The 17,526-nt window shown below is 31.9% G+C and overlaps 1 protein-coding gene across 1 annotated transcript; it reads left to right on the forward strand.

The window, feature by feature from the left end:
* Window positions 1-11,075: 11,075 nt before the first annotated feature.
* On the forward strand, window positions 11,076-11,591 carry LOC117916250 (transcription repressor OFP6-like). The gene has a single exon (XM_034832197.1). The coding sequence runs from the start codon at window positions 11,076-11,078 to the stop codon at window positions 11,589-11,591; it is 516 nt and encodes a 171-aa protein (XP_034688088.1).
* The last annotated feature ends 5,935 nt before the right edge of the window (window positions 11,592-17,526 follow it).

A 17,526-nucleotide genomic window follows, 5' to 3' on the forward strand; every position in this document is an offset into this window, starting at 1 on the left:
AATAAAAATTACCTTACTTGTTGAGTTTTCATTAATACAATCCATTTGATGAAGACTTACATTATCTCCATTCCATTGGAAGATTCTTTATTTGCTTGCTCTCTTTGTTGTGGAGTTTTCTTCATTTTCATTTGACCTTTGAATCTCCTTCACTTTCCCTTGATGTTGACCTAAGCTTCATCAATATTCTTCTTCCAATTTTTAGCTCATTATCATCTTTGATATATTTTCAACAAAACAGTTACAAGGATAAAAAAAACTAAGAAATGTTATATCATTCATATATATATCAAGTTTTTCCCAAAAACTTTCTTTTGATTTGAAAATTTTGGTTATTCGCATCCAAATGATAAATCAAAAGGTGATATTTAAAATATTTTCTTCAAAGATGATTTATGTATAATAAAATGATATTTCGCATTATTAACATATTTTGAACTATGGGAGGGATACCATTTCCAAGAAAAGAAAAAAATTAATGTCAATTGTCTTCAAGGTAAGCATATCCTCTTTTTTCTTGCATGGGTCCTTACAAAACAAATTAGGTAACCTTTGGTAATCATTCTTCTTGGGTCCTAGAGGATTAACATTTTTTTTTTTTTTTGGAATCCAAAATAATTTAGAATCTTGAGCAACATGAGGAGATTTTTTTAAAGGACAAGTACAACTAATGTGTCCTCATCTCCCACAAAAAATTGCAAATAGTGTATGGATTAATACTTGAAGCTTCTTGCACAAAATAGTTTTTGTAGTATATTTCATTTTTATGAGTCTTGTAACCCAATTTTTTTTTCTTTATAAAAAAAATATATTTTTGACTTGCTAAGATCATGTTAAAGACTTTCTGACCATTTGAGAATTTTTCTGGAGAATATATTAACCACTTATTCTTCTTCTTCAACTCCTCATTTTATTTTTCAAAAGATATTTTTGCCTTATTAATATTTTTAAAATTTTCTTTAAGCTCATTGAGCTCATTTTCAAGAGAAAAAATTTTTCTTTTTGAAAGCGACATTTTTCAAAGAAAACTTTTCAAAATCAAGGTATAATTCTTCACAAACGTTTTGTAATTCATCTTTTATAGTTGCAGAATTTACTTCATCTTCATGACCCTCTAAAGCTATGAAACACATGTTGACATTCTCATTTGTGCACTCTTCTTTCATGGAGTCTATATCACTTTCACTCCATGTTGCCACCATTGCTTTCTTCTTCTTTTTAGAACTTGAGGACTTATTTGACTGAGATTTTTTTTTCCTTTGATCTTCTCAAACTTAATATACTTCATGAACTTCTTTGAGAAGAGATCAAGGTCTTCGTCTTCACTCTCTTCCTATTTATAATCAATTATTGAAGTTTTGAATGATATATCATTTCTTTTTTTTACTTCAACCTCTTAATGCTTGTTCATGTTCATCGCATGAGTCATGAGTGACCTAATGAGTTCTTTAAGTGGGATCTTTGAAAGATCTTTGGCTTCTTGAATGACGATCACCTTAACTTTCTATTTCTTTGGGATTTCAAAATCTTCATGACTTTTTCCATTATGCCTAAAGCTTGAAATCTATTCACAATCTTCATGAACCTAGTAAACATCATAGTGATAGTAAAATTAAATAAGAATAAATATTATTATGACTAAATATTTTAGAATAAATTTGAAATTTAGTTATTTATAAAATAATGTGAGATGAAAATACCACATGAGGTAATCATAACCATAATGTTGAAGAGAGACAATACTCAAGAGAATTAAAGAGAGGCATGAAAAACATAAATCTAAAGTCATGTAATGAAGTAGGTGCCAAAATGATATCTTATATTGGACGATAGGATTTGCTAAAAAAAAAAAAAAAAACCACGCACTAAACACTAAGGCCTTTAAGATGCTAAATTATATCATTTTATTGGTAAATAAAATCTAACAATGAGAAAGAGAGACGAGAAAATTAGAAACTCAATATGGAATCTAGTAACAAGAAAGGGGAGAGAAATAGCAACTGAATACCCTACAGATTGATAAAATGAGTCAATTTATAGGTGGATAAAATTAAAAAAACATTAATTTCTAATGGGCCACAAGTGAGAGAGAGTGTTTGAGAGTGTGATATACATTATGGAACCTAATAAGTTAAACTTTTAGGAAAATTAATAATTCTTCAAGGGTATAATTAATTTGACCCTTATTTAGCCTTTTTATAATCATATATATAGCGCCTATTGTTAATGCATTAGACTAGGTTGGAAATTTTGCTTAAAAGATTATTGGTTTGAAACTAATTAATTACCATGAGTCTTATGCCAAACATATTTGTATTGAAGTCATGAAATTTGGAAACTTTAACAAAATAATGTCATTAAAAAAAATGACAATTTAATTATAGGTCAAGTGGGCTGTGTACTTCTGTTAATTTTTTTTTTAATAAAAATAAAAAATTTTATTTTTTAAAATATATTTTTCTAGTTTGATACAACTAAAAGAATTAAGGATTTGAAAATCTAATTTGTGTGAAATAAGACCTTGAAAATCCAAAGATGCTATTGTTTTGCCCTAATTCCAAACCTCCAATGACCAAGATTGAGTATTTAGTGTTGGAATAGTCTCGAAAAGTATGACATTTTTGAAGTAGTAATGAATAAAGTTTAGTTGTAAAATTCAGCAAAAATGCTTCTTTTGATACACTTTTAGCCTATAATATTTGTTTTCATGATCATAAAGTGCTTGAAAGTGAATTTGGTACGAGGTGTCACCTTTTTGATATTGTAGGGCAAATATTGATCTTTTTTTGATGTCATACCCAATGTTTTTCTATATCAATTTTCTTGAAATCTGGACTTGAGTATATATATTGAACCAAAATCGATACAGTATTTTTGTTGCAATCCATTTTCGGTCTCGGGGATTGTATCAAATTTAGTGTTGATTTTCTTTATGGCATTATTAGAAAGCTTAGCGATAAGTCTAAGAGAAAAATGATTCTATTTCTTTCTCTTGATTAGAAAACCAGTACAAAAGAAGGCTTATATGGTGGATGGAGACAATTACACGCAACAAACTACCAGCTCAACCAATTAACAGTAAAACAAACAAACAAAAGAGGGCTAACTAAACTCTAACAAACCAAACCTTTTATTACCAAAAATACCCTGCTACTTTAATACCCCATCTCAAGATGGGTAGTGAATATTGTGCACTCCCATCTTATTGGGTAAAAATTTAAACTGAGCAGGAAACAATGGTTTAGTAAAGATATTCGCCACTTGGTATTGGGAAGAAACATGTAGAGTTTTAATCATCCCACTTTGAAACTTTTCTCGGACTAGGTGGCAATTTATCTCTATATGTTTTGTGTGTTCATGGAAGACGAGATTAACTGCAATATGAAGGGCAACTTGGTTATCACAAAACAAGATTGCTGGTTTTTGGTGCTCAACATGCAAATCCTTGAAAAGAGTAAGCAACCACATCGATTCACAGGTAGCATTAGCCATAGATCTATACTTTGCCTCAGCATAGGACCTAAAAACAATGTGTTGTTTCTTAGATTTCCACGAAACTAGAGATTTCTCAATGAAAATGCAAAAACCACTAATGGGTCTCCTGTTGTCTGGATAAGAAGCCCAATCAGAATCAACAAATCATTTCAGATCAAGAGTGGATGATGAGGTGAAGAACCCGATATGTAACTTGTAGATGTAGTACTCTTGGCTTGGCTAGGAATTGACTAAGATGATTGACAGAAAAAAATAAGTTTGGTTTGGTAATAGTGAGCTATAAAAGTTTCCTAATTAACCTTTTATATTGAAACGGATCAGTAAGTAGCTCTCCCTCATCTTGTGAGAGTTTTACATTTGGATCCATTGGAGTTTTTCGTGTCTTACAACCAAAATAGCCTGTGTTAGACATAAGTTGTAAAACATAGTGGCGTTGACTAAGAGAAATGTCTTTTACAGATCTAGCCACTTCAAGCCCCAAAAAATATTTTAGCTGGCTAAGATCTTTAAGTTTAAAATGATCATCAAGAAACTTTTTGAGGTTATTTACTTGTTGGGGATTATTGTTGGCAATAACTATGCTATCGATGTAGACCAAAAGAGCAAGAACATAGACTTTCGTAGATTTAATGAAAAGAGAACTATTAACAACTAATTGTTGAAAGCCATTTGCAAGTAGAACACCAGAAAATTTGGAGAACCATTGTCGTGAGACTTGCTTCAAACCATAAAGAGATTTATGAAGTCTACAAACAACATTAGTAGGCAAAGATTCCCCCTCATGGTGATAACCAATATGCAATGACATGTACACCTCTTCTAAGAGATCATCGTGTAGAAAGGCATTATTGGCATCAAGTTGGACAAGAGTCCAACAAAAAATGGTAGCCAATGCAAGAAAAACTTTGACTATAACAAGCTTGGCAATTGGGGAAAAAACGTCAAGGTAATCAATGCCCTGTTGTTGATTGTAGCCCTTAACAACAAGGTAGGCTTTGTATATTTCCAAAGTACCATCTACATGATATTTAATTTTGTAAGCCCATTTACATCTAATTGGGTGTATGCCTAATAGGAAAAAAGTAATAGACCAAGTTCCATTATTTTCAAGAGCTTGCAACTCAGACTTCATTGCTTCTCACCATTTCGAAATGAGAATAGCCTGAGAGTAAGTGGTTGGTTCAACATGTGAGGAGACAACATGGACAAAGGCATAATATGAAGGAGATAACTTTTCATAGATGAGGACCTTTGAGAGAGGGTGAAATGTAGAGGAGAAAAAAAAAGAATTAGAGTAGCAATGATCATCTTGAAGGTAGGAAGGTGTTTTGTGAGTTTTATGTGGTATAAATGAGGAGGTAGAATTATCAAGTGGTGGAGGCATAATCGAGGAATGAAAGGGTAAGACATGATTAGAAAAAAAAAAATCAGAATAAGTGGTTGATGGAGAATTGGATCGAAAAGGAAAAATGTATTCATGAAACATTACATCTTGAGAAATGAAGACATCATGAGTCATGAGATCAAAGAGCTAGTAACCCTTGTAACCAAGAGGATAACCAAGAAAGACAACTATAGTGGCTCGTGGAGAGAACTTAGAACGATGCCTAGTGAGAGTAGACCCATAGCACAAGCAACCAAATATGCGAAGATGAGAATATGAAGGTTTCTTATGCCAAAACAACTTAAATGGTGTCTTATTTGACAAAAGTGGAGAGTGAGTATGGTTAAAGAGGTAAGTAGAAGTAAGAAGACAATCCCCTTAGTAGACTAAAGGTATATTAGATTGGAAGTGCAATGTGTACTACTCCAAACCCAATTTAGGGGTAAAATCATAATTTAGAAATTATTAATTAATTAAAGTAATTTGATAAGGGTAAACAAGTCTTTTCATATTAAAACCCCTAGATATAAATTAGATTTTTCCTATCTTTTCTATTTAGAAAACTTTTTTACACAGAGATCAGAAAGATCAAAGAGCATAGGGCTGAAGATTTGGAGGTTTAGGGTTTGAAGATCAATTTTTCAGGTAAGATTTTTTAATCCTTAAATTTATATTTTATATTCATTAATTAGTTTTGAACACTTTAGATATTCTTTGGAATATTTCAATTTTTATTTGAGTTCGTTTAATTAATTTATAGGTAAAAAAGATTAAAAATTTATGAATATAATTTGATTTATTAATGGAGATCGACATATTTAGATTACTCAAATGAATAGATCTATAAAGAAAAAAATAATAAACAAATAAAATAAGAGTCGTGTGATTTTCTAGAACGGTGAAGAAAAAAAAATAATGTAGATGTGTGTGGTGTAGCGAGGTTTAAAAGAAAAAAAAAAATAAGGATACGTGTGGACGTCAAGGAAAGAAGAAACAAAAGAAGAAGAAGAAAAAAAAGGTGTTATTATTATAATAATAATAATGGGTGTAGTTGGTGGCTTGGAGTAATGGTGTTGCAGGGTCTTTGAAAGTAATAATAATAATAATATATATATATATATATATATATATATATATATATATATATATATATATATATATATATATATATATATATATATATGGGGTGTGGGGGTGAAATTGTGGTTAAGTGACAGTTAGATTATGGGAACAATAATAATAGTTTCTTGTATAAGTTTTAATTTAATTTAAGTATATAAAGAAATAAATAGTGAGAGTAAGATTAGGAAAGAAAATGAATTTTTCAATAATTTGGAAACTTACTAAATTAATTTATTATTGTTTAGTAAGTTGAAAATAATATTGGGTAGTAATAATATTAGCATGAGAAATTAATTAGGATCCCTAATACTAAATAAAATATTTTTAGGATTGTCAAAATTTTACCTTTAGATAATTGTGTATGATATTATGTTAGGTGATAAGTAAATTCGTTAGACTAAATACTTCAAGTTTTTGAGCGCTTATTTACGGTAAGAGAAAATAATGTAGATTTTTATAAAATAAAATAATTTTCTTTTATATTGTATTTTGAAATGTGTAAAAATATTATTTTTATCTTTTCGCATGGATTAAATATGTGTTTTGTATGCAAAATACATTTGAGAATTTTCTTTGTTTATGAAAAGTGAAAAATTGAGGAGATATGATATTTTGTTTTGTAAGTTTGAATTAATGAAATAAAGTGTTTGACTCTGGATTATATGACCCTAGTCAACGGGTTATAATTGTTGACATTTTCAGCCCTAATAAATGGATTATAATAGTTGATCTTATGACCTTAGTCAACGAGTTATAATTGTTAACATTTAGTTTTATTCACTTTAATTAGAACAAATTTGAAATTAGCCATTCATTTGTGAAGTCCCACCTAATTGGGCACCATTTGTTATTCGATAACCAAAGTAAAAATATTTTGAATGTATTTGATTTGGTTTTGATAAGAAATTGTTTTGAAATAGATATAAAAAAGTTTGATTGAAAAGTGTGAATGTATTAGTATTTTGAACTCAAAAGTTTTTATGAAAATAGAGTGGGTTTTGGGGCGTGACAAAATGCATGTGCAACATTAAGTATATGTTGATGCTTTCGTTCCACAACAGAATTTTGTTGTGGTGTGTCTACACAAGAGTGATAAGAGATGATGCCTTTAGCCTGAAAAATTCAGAAAATGCAAATTCTGGAGCATTATCAGAATGGATTGATTTAATTGACACGCCAAATTGAGTGTGAATTAATGTATAAGTGGTATAAAGGGGCCCCAAATATCACAATAAACAAGTTGAAAATGGGAATCTGAAAGAGAATTAGAAGTAAAAAGCAAATGACGTTGTTTGGCCAAATGACAAATAGAGTAATGTGAAGTATTCTCAGAACTTTGAATAATAAGAAGATCATTTTTCATTGTAGAAATCTTAGCATAAGAAGGATGACCTAGTCTAAAGTGCCAAATTGTACTATGATCCAAAAAGACGTTATCACAAACAATTGGAGCAAAACAGGATTTGGGAACAACATTCCTTGTATTCAAGACACAGGTTTCCAACTCTTCTACCCATCCCAATCATCTTGCCCTGTGTATGGTCTTGGATAACACAAGAATTAGAAAAAAAAATACTGGAAAATGAAGAAATAGTGGAAGATAAAGAGAATTTACCATTGAAACTAGACACAGATGGCCCAGAAGGTTGTACATCCGAAGTGCTAGAAGAACTAAGCTGAAGTTGGAAGCTTAGAAAGGCAAGAAGCTGATTGCACTGATCGGAGGTCAGAGTGTTGAGAGACGTCTTCGATGAGGGGATGACTATTCCATCTCCAACTAATGAGCTAACTTGATTTACGTGAATCTTGGCGGGTTCCCCTTTGGTTTGAATTTGTAGCCAGGTGGGTTACCATTAAGTTTATAACACTTATCGACAGTGTGTTCGGGCATGTTGCAGTGAGTACACACAAGGCGATCACGTTTTCCTTTAGTAGTTGACCCACTAATATTGATGAAATTTGAATTTAGATCACCTAATACGGAAGAATCGGAAGATGGCAAGATCACTTGATTAATGACCCGTTGACGTTCTTCTTATACCACAAGTGAAAAGACCTTTGTAATTGAAGGCAAGGGGTCCATCATCAGGATTTGAGTTCTAATATGGCCATAAGAATCATTTAATCCCATTAGAAATTGCATGATACATTCTTGCTGTTGAAACTCCATCCATGGCTTCATACCACCGCAGTGACATACAATAACCGATTAGAAGTCTTTCAACTCATCCTAAAGGATTTTAAGGCGAGTATAGTATGTATTGACATCAAGAGATCCTTGATGAAGAGCAATGAGATGTTTCTTGATTTGAAACACCCGAAGAGCATTACTTTGATGAAAGCGTTCATGGAGGTCATTCTAGATTTCGAATGCAGTAGCAACTAGCAATATAAAGGAGAATGTCAGCAATTTTTCGAGATACAGAGTTTAGGATCCAAGAAATTACCATGCTATTGCACCTGGTCTAGGCTCCATGGAACAGATCTTCATCATCGGGTCAAGAGATGCAACCATTGACGAACCCGACCTTGTTTTTGGCTGTTAAAGCCATAAACATTGCTCGGCTCCAAGTGTTATAATTTGCTCCATTCAAATGGTGAGAAACTAAGATGAGACCAGGATGATCTCCATTATGAAGGAAAAATGGACTGCTAGAGTCCTCCAAAGGTGATGGCGTAGAAGACCCAACCACCATACGACTATTATTATGGCCTCCTTGAGCCATTTGAAGAAAATGACAAAACAAGAAAAGGGTGAGAACAATAGAGTATTGTTGCTTTGATACCATATTAGAAAGTGTTGTACTATGTTACTCATATTGAGTGAAAGACACGAAGAAAAATAGGCAAATATTGGAGCAGAGTGATGATATTTGTCATTCAAACTTATATTTTTATTGTTGAGGATGAACGATAAGTTGGGGTATTGTCGTATGATTCAAGGGTATTTTTAGAATTTCATTACCTAAGGGTTAGTATAAATACCCTTTTATATAACTATAATTTGAGATATAGTGAGTCTTCTTCCCTATTCCCGGACGTAGGCAATCGGCCAAACCACGTTAAATCTATGTGGGAAAATCAATAGAACACTTGGAGATAAGCTTGAGAGGAAGAGGATTCTATTTCTTTCTCTTGATTGGAAAATAAAGGAGTCTTATATGGTGGCTGGAGACAACCACACGCAACAAACTACCAGCTCAACCAATTAACTTGTAAAACAAACAAACAAACAAAAGAAGGCTAACTAAACTCTAACAAACCAAACCTTTTATTACCAAAAATATCCTGCTACTTTAATAGGCATTGCCCTCATATTCATCATCGAAAGACAAATATGCTTCCAATTCAATATCAAAATAGAATTGACATAATGCTAGTATCAAAATTCCATATCTATTGATTTTGGTGTTGATTTTTTCTATTTCAACATTGAACCATGCTTTATCCTCTTAATTTTGTCGAAATATCGAAATATAATGGGAATTGATATAGTGATTTAGTGGCTTTATAATATATCAATTTTTTTTGCTTTCTAGTATTGAAATTTTGATACCTCAGTATTAGGGGCCGAAATCAGGCTATGTTTTGCTATCTTCTTCTAGTTGATTTTTCGAACCATTTTTCTAAGCTATTTCGCATGATTCAGACCTAACTATAGCTGTAAAATTGACCCCGATTAAATTTCAAATGAAAGATTTTATGGTTGGTCTCTCTCGTTATCGTCCATATGCTCCCGCATTAGGACTTGTCCCATTTTGTTGTATACAATCCTTCTAATCATATTCCATTAACACTTGTATATGTATGTTTGTATGTTATTGCTATTCTTTAGGAATAGCCCACTATCAGGGAAATCCAAGTCCAAAATATGCTTCTTAATTATTCAAAGGAGAAAAATTAGATTAATTGCTTTTAGGGGACTTATCATTATGATTTGTGTGATTAAAGTTTTTTGCTTGGATACAAGGATGTAATAGCATTTATAGGAAAATTTAAATGATATCCTAATAGTCAGTTTTCCTTGATATTGCAGGCACAAATACTAGAGAAGGAGATATCCACCCCTCTAACGCCTATTGCATATTCTTTGACAAGAAGATATAAAAAAACATATACATGATTATTAATTAAATTCTTAAAATTAATTAAATTTAAAACATATAGTATAAAACTTAAATATTATTTATTATACAAAATATTATATACTCAATTTAGATTGGGATTGTTTGATCTCACAACCTAAGACCCATCGAATTCAATTCCCTTTTTTTTTCCAATAACCCAAATTGCTCAAGGAGTTGTTCTGACCGTCCAAAGTGGGGTTGAATTAGTTCATATTTCACAACTAATTTTCACCCAATAAACTTGTAAATTTATAGGACATGAAAATAAATGCAAACATTTTAGTTTTTATATAAACAAAATTTTCATTCTAAATTTTATTTTTAGTAATTAATCTAAATATAATTTTTATTTGGATGATTGAACTCAAACCAGCCAAGTTTTTATTTTAATAAATCTTGTTTGACCAATAATTATTACTTTACATTGACCATGTTTTATTCATTGTTGTTTAGTTATGTGAGTTAGGTGAAGTTTGAAGATGGTGTTCACTTCCCAAGGAGATTCCGATGCAGGCTGGAACAACCTTCAATCTTGCACTCCGAACTTCAATTTTATTCTATTTTCCTTAATTTTTAAAGGAATAAAAAATCATTTCGAAAGAAAGCTATTTTATATGTTACACGCAAAAGTGTTGTTTAAATTCAAAATTGAATATTATAGGTATTTTCTCTTTATTTATGAAATTCTATTTTATCAATCAGGATAAAGATGAATTTGAAAGCAATCTTTATCCATACAAACCACCTCATGTTCCTTAAATCTATCTGAATGAGGGTTAGTGTGGTGAATCCTGAAAAGGACTCTGACCCAATCTCACCATCTTATTTACAAGTTATAACCCTCGCCCCCTCTCTCTCTCCCCCCTATTCTCTCCCATCTTGAAAACTGAAAAGGACTTTCACCTACAAAACCCTCTCAATTCATAAATCTCTCTCTCTTTTCTACAATGTCTTTCAACAAGAAAGAGCTGCTCAGAAGCATATTCACAGCCAATAGAGGGTGTGGGTGTGGAAGGCCAAAGCTCTCAGACATAGTCAACCCAACACCAAGGTCCAGAACCTCCCATTTCCAGAAGCCGAAACCTTGTCCTTCTTCATCAAGTTCTTGGGAGAGAGGTGATGGAGACCACACTTCCACCACCACATTCTCTCTCAATATCGAAACTTGTTCAAATCCTTCGGAGCCTGAAAATGATCCCAAGTGCAAGAAGATGATCAGCCCAAGCCAGAAGCTCAGCGAAAGCATCGCTGTTGTTAAGGATTCCAATGACCCATACCATGATTTTCGACAATCTATGCTTCAAATGATCCTGGAGAAACAGATTTTCTCAAAGGGGGATCTTCAGGAGCTCCTCAACTGCTTCCTTCAGCTGAATTCTCCTTGTCACCACGATGTTATTATCCAAGCTTTCATGGAGATCTGGAATGGGGTCATCTCAGAAAGGCTGTCACACCAAGTTTAGATATGGTACGTGCGAGAGGAACTCACTGCAAGTTATGGTTTTATTAGTCTTTAATGGACAAGGTGATCCATGGACCATCAGATTTATTCTCCATTACATGGTTTTTGTCAACAGACCTACCTTCTAGGAAATGGGGTGTTGGGTGAGGAAAGATAGGCGTTGGGATTTGAATATAGTAATGGTCGAGAGGAAAAAGTTTTAAAGAGCTTTGATGATGAATGATGTGATGTTTCAAATTTTCTTGTGACTCTATAGAGTTCCCAAACATTGGCATTTACTACTCTCTGTGTAGCCTTTATGAGTAGTAGTTGGCTATCTTTTATGCTGCTTTTATTCAACTATGTTGATTTGGTTCATTGTTTCTGGGCTTTGGGGGGCAGCGGGCGGTGGTTTGTAGCTCTGCTACTTTCATGATTATCACCAATTTCTTGTTAAGGTAATTCTGATATGCTTTTTTTTTTTTTTTTGTAATTTCATTGATAAAGATTTATGAAGTTCCTTTTTACTATGAAAAAGAGCAATGGATGATTATATCAAAGTTAATTGTGTGATCATTAAGGGTAGTTCTTGACTGAGGTACTATTTGGATATTGGGCACTAAAATTTCTATTCACCACAAACTAGAGACTCTCCAATTTGCTTCTGTGAATGCACACATGGGATACATTCAATCCCCTCAGACGATAAAATTTCACAGCATATATATCAAAGAAGCAAACAGGAAAGTCTCTGAAAAACAAAGCATTTCTTCATATTTTAATTCAGGAAAGCCTTTGATTCGATAGTCAAGTCAAAAAATATTGGCCATAATGTAGACAATATGACAATTAGCGTTCCCTTTGCTAAAATATATAGAAGCTGATGTTGTTGACATTATCTCCCCATCGGTTTTTTATTTATTTTTATTTTTTTTGACCCTTGTGGTCTTTCAAATTTTCAGTGAATGGAGAAATTTTCGATGATCAAAGCTAACATGCTACAGCCGTAAAGACTGTCTTCATTTGTTAACATTAAAACATCTGACAGCCTGCGAAACACAAACAAAATTGATCAAGAAAATGGCTGTCTAGATCTAAATTTTGGACTTACAGCAAACTTGGTTTTAGGTAGCCCAATCATGCATAAACCTAAGGCAGTTACTCCTCAGTCAAGATTGGTAGGTAAGTTCAAGGTCGAAGCTCTGATTCTTTATTAGTATAGCACAAACCCTGATCAAATTTTCATAATAATGTCGTCCACGTACACTAAAATGATTCAGTATATGTATATAGTCCTTAGATTAGTAAAATTTAGAAAGATATAAAGCAAAATTACAAGCATAATGGTATGACTCCAAGTTGGCCTTTGGATAATCTATAAGCACACCCCCAAGCCAGCCAAAGTAATCCCATGTGACAATGATCTATGTCCACTGCAACCTGTACAATTCATCAGAATAATCTCCATACTGTGATCCTTTTGCTTGAAAAAGGAAAATAATTTTTGTTTGCTTTCATGTTACCTGTCACTTTCAATTGCAAATGTTCCTGTCATCCATTTTACCAACCATGCGCGCCAAACTTATTGCCTTTGCAGAGATGTTCTATGGTCCTATGGTCCTATGGACCTTCTGTTTCCATTCAACAAAGGGCAAACACCACATGTGGGAACTTTTACAGTTTGCATTCTACAGAAGCAAGAACCCAATCAATACCCTTGTTCGCTTTCTATGCAAGTGGGGATTCATTTTTCTGCTTTTGATATCTTCACAAACCTAGTCTTCTTGGAAGAATGGAAGCCAAACCAAAAGTACCATTCATTAACAATTATAGGTCAAGATGCCCAAGGATGGAAGGGATGTGGTTCAAACCAAGAATGGGCTCTGAACCAGTGGTACATGTTCATACAAGATCTTTAGATGGAGCCTAGGGTGGTAATCCCAATTGCCCCACACACTGATCTGACTAAATTTAATTTTTTTTTTTTGTTTTTTGTTTTTTGATTTGTGTGTGCATTCTGAAGAAGCTGTCAGTCTTGATTAAATCCAAGGGGCAAGTTGGTTTTGAATGAGCTAATCCATTGCTTCTGCAGTGGCTTTAATTCTTTCTGGATGTGTCTCTCTGGCTAAGCAGTCTGGGCATTATTGAATAGAAGCAAATCATTCATAAGCATAAATGCTGGTTGAACTTTGAGCACTGAAAATTGAAGGTAACATATTCATTAGTGATGGAGGTCAAAGAGGCTGTATGTATGCTTTCTTCACACACACTAAAGCCATCTTCGGGTGCAGTTTATGACCGTTTAAACCTCTTCCCATGAATTCTCATGATTGTGTATTATGGTACTTTTCAAAGTAAAAGAGGTTGGAAAGGTCTAAATTTTTTTCTTCTTTAGGCAAAGTTAAAGTCAAATCAACTTGCAAGGAGCCTATACGAACCGACCCTAAATTCATGGAAGATGCTTGAAAAACTATATCCCATCCACGACTTGATTTTGGAGAGATGGAGGGGAAAAAGTAAGAAAGACAAAAGAAAATGCAAGAGAATTGGAAAGAACTAGATTTAATTTAGTTAGCAACCTTACACATGAACACTAAGCTAGCTCCAACCAACCCATGAATTATACTCAATGAAATTCATCAAATATTTGACAGAACTCCTAATTTGAAATATAGTACAGGTCTTCTTGTCCTTCTTCCTCAACCCTATGCATGATTAGAGACTCAAATATGCATGTCAAAGGAATACATGATTTTATCTATAAAGCAATCCCAACATTTAACTAATTGTATCTAAAGTTTTTCATACCAAGTTTGCAAACTTTGCAACAATATGGCCTTTTAACAGTGGCTTGGTCACAACTGCCAACCATTTTATGGTTTGTTCTCTTTGTTTTGCACCCTATGTTGGTCTAGTGCTTAATTTTCTATTTAGGGCATTGTAGAGCTTTTAAGCAACGGCAACAAAATTTTATGATTCTCTTATCAAACAATTACAGCAACCAAGGTTTGATTGGAGTACTTTTATTTAACCTCACACCAATAAATGCTTTCCTAGCGAGTTCACAAACTGGTCATTTTTTGACGATGAAATACTAGCACCATAAAAAATATCAAAATTATATAACAAAAGAACATGAAGAAGAAAGAAAACAATGTGAGTGGGATTCATTGACAAGTAGAATCAATGTAAAGAGAAATGGAATATAAGAATGCCTAGACTGCAGGATACACTTCAACTCTGAGTAGCATGTTGAGAGTCCATATTCAAGAAGATCAAGAAGAAGAAGAAGAAGATGAAGAAGGGAAGATATATCAATCCACAACATGTACTAGGAAGGTAAAGAATATAGTGAGTAATTTGCTTAGTTTGTGGAGTACTGCAACAATGTAAGCATGTTAAGGGATTGACTTGAGAAGCTGATGAATTGGCTAACAAGTCATTCTTTGTCTAGTTTTAGATCCTGGGGCCACAATCGTGTTGCTAGCTTGGTAGGGTCGGCGGAGACATGGGCTATGATACAAGTGGCATGATGTTGTCTACAAGTGTATGCGCTTCTTCCTTTTTTAATGAATATTCTTATTTTAACTAAAGTAAGAATAATATCAACAAAAAATAACTTACAATCCACATTCCCAGACTTAGAATTAATTAAAAAAGAAGAAGAGAGAGATAGAGATGAAATCTTAGTTAAATTAAAAAATTTGCCACTTTTTATATTTTATTTTTTAACCAAGAAAAACTTAACTAGAAATTCTAATTAAAAAGGTAACCAATAAAATCTTAAGATAAAACACAAGTCGGACAATAATATTTACTAAGATAATAATATATTTCATTCAACTCATCGATGAATATAATAATAAATATATATTAATAATAAATTAATCATATATCATGAAAGTTAGTGCCATGTATTCAATTTCTACAACTTGTTTTTTTGAAGACCATGAGAATAGAATACTTATGTTTCTAGATAAAAAAAAACATGCCGAACAATATTCTTCATTTATTTTTTTATTTTTTTATTTTTTTATTTTCTGGTTTCTACTATAACTCTCCAATCGCTTTTGTGTAACCCACTAAACTGAATTGTTTAAGTAGGAATAGAAAATTCCATTATCACAAGTACCTTTTATATACCTTAAAATTTACTTTATTGCTTGCAAATGTATTAATTGATATGGTTTTTCATAAATTGATCGATGATTACCACTCTATAAACAATATTTAGTTTAGTAGAGATCGAATACCAAAAACCTCCAACCATGCCCTTGAATATATGAGATTTACTAATTTTCAACGACTTCTTTTTTCATCTCTAATAGCTTTGCAATAGGTGTGTGAATTGGTGTTGATGATTTAATCTTGAATTTTTTTAGAATGTCTATGACATATGCGAGATGAAGGTATCATTATTTGTTTGTTAGACCTTCCCTTACGTCATTACCTCCCTAAAATCTTCAAACATCTATTGCTAATTATTTATAAAATTAAATAATCCATATTGAAGCAAACAACAATTATTTTACCATTAGAATTTGATTTTACGTCAAGTCTTTGCTTAAAAAGATGCTTTTAAAAACCATATTCCACAATAAATAAGCATTGATTGATTCATGTGAACCAAGCATATAGTGCTTGTTTTTGCTTATACAATGACTTTCTAAGTTTTAAAATTCATTGTTCTTAACCATGCTTAATACATCCTAGTGGTTGTTCGACAAAAACTTCTTCAAGTACATCATTAAGAAAAGTTGACTTAACATCCATCTAATGAATTTTCTAGATTTTCTTGATTTGATGAGTTGTAGGTACAATTAACATATGAATGATATCTAGTTTGGTAATTGGTATGAAAGCTTCAAAATAATCAATAAATGTCTTATGTTTGTAATCTTTTTTGTCACCAATCTTGCCTCAAATCAATTAACTTTATAGTTTATATTTTGTCTTAAAACCCATTAAACACCAATAAACTTTTTCTTAACTTGTACAATAGTTAGCTCCCATGTATAGTTCTTCACTATTGATTTCTTTATTTATTACTTGAATCCACCTCTGATTAGCTTCTTCAGGGTCAAAATATGAAAATAAAAAAAGTTAACTAAATCTTTATCAACAATTTCATTGTCATTTTATTAATTCATAATCCTTTAGATGTGCCAACATAATATGTGCATGTTTTGGGTGTCTTCATGATTTAGACTTTTGAGCTATTTCAAACAACGGATAACTTTTACTATGAGAAAACATGTTTGAAATAAAAATATCTGCTACTGAATCCTTTTGATACAACTCATTATCTTCCACAAAGTTTTCTTCAGTCAAAACTCCTCTTTCTTTTCTTTGAAGTCCATATCTAACTTTCGTTATCTAGAAATTGATAATCTATATTCATAATTAACTTCCCTATTTTGAGATTATACATTTTGTAAGCCTTAGTTATGTCATTATAGCAAAAAAGAATACACTTCTTGCTTTTATTTTCAAATTCTTTTTGGATGCTTCTTGTAATGGGAATATGCAGTACACCCAAAAAAAAAAAGAGACAATTGTGTTTTGGGCCCAAAAATTAATATTTGGTCCATATAACTTATATAATTAATAGAAATGATATAAGATGTTAAGAGATCAATATACCTTTCAAATTTCCATATATTACCTTTTAAGGATATAAAATAGTGATAGACTAAAATACCCAATGCCCTTTCACATAAACTTTTTTAAAATTTGGATTTTAACAATTTTCACACCACTATTCATGCAACCATAATAATTCTATTTTAACAATTTGATTTTTCATTGTTTTAATTTTTTTTTTTATAAATAATTGAAAATCAACATTATTTTATATTTTAAATTATAAATAAAGAAAAATTATGTTCAGAAACTATTTTAAAAAATACTTTCTAAAAAATGGTAATATGATTTATATTTTTTTTTTTGAAAAACAT

The sequence above is a fragment of the Vitis riparia genome, chromosome 6 (genome assembly GCF_004353265.1).
Source record: "Vitis riparia cultivar Riparia Gloire de Montpellier isolate 1030 chromosome 6, EGFV_Vit.rip_1.0, whole genome shotgun sequence".
NCBI lineage: Eukaryota > Viridiplantae > Streptophyta > Magnoliopsida > Vitales > Vitaceae > Vitis > Vitis riparia.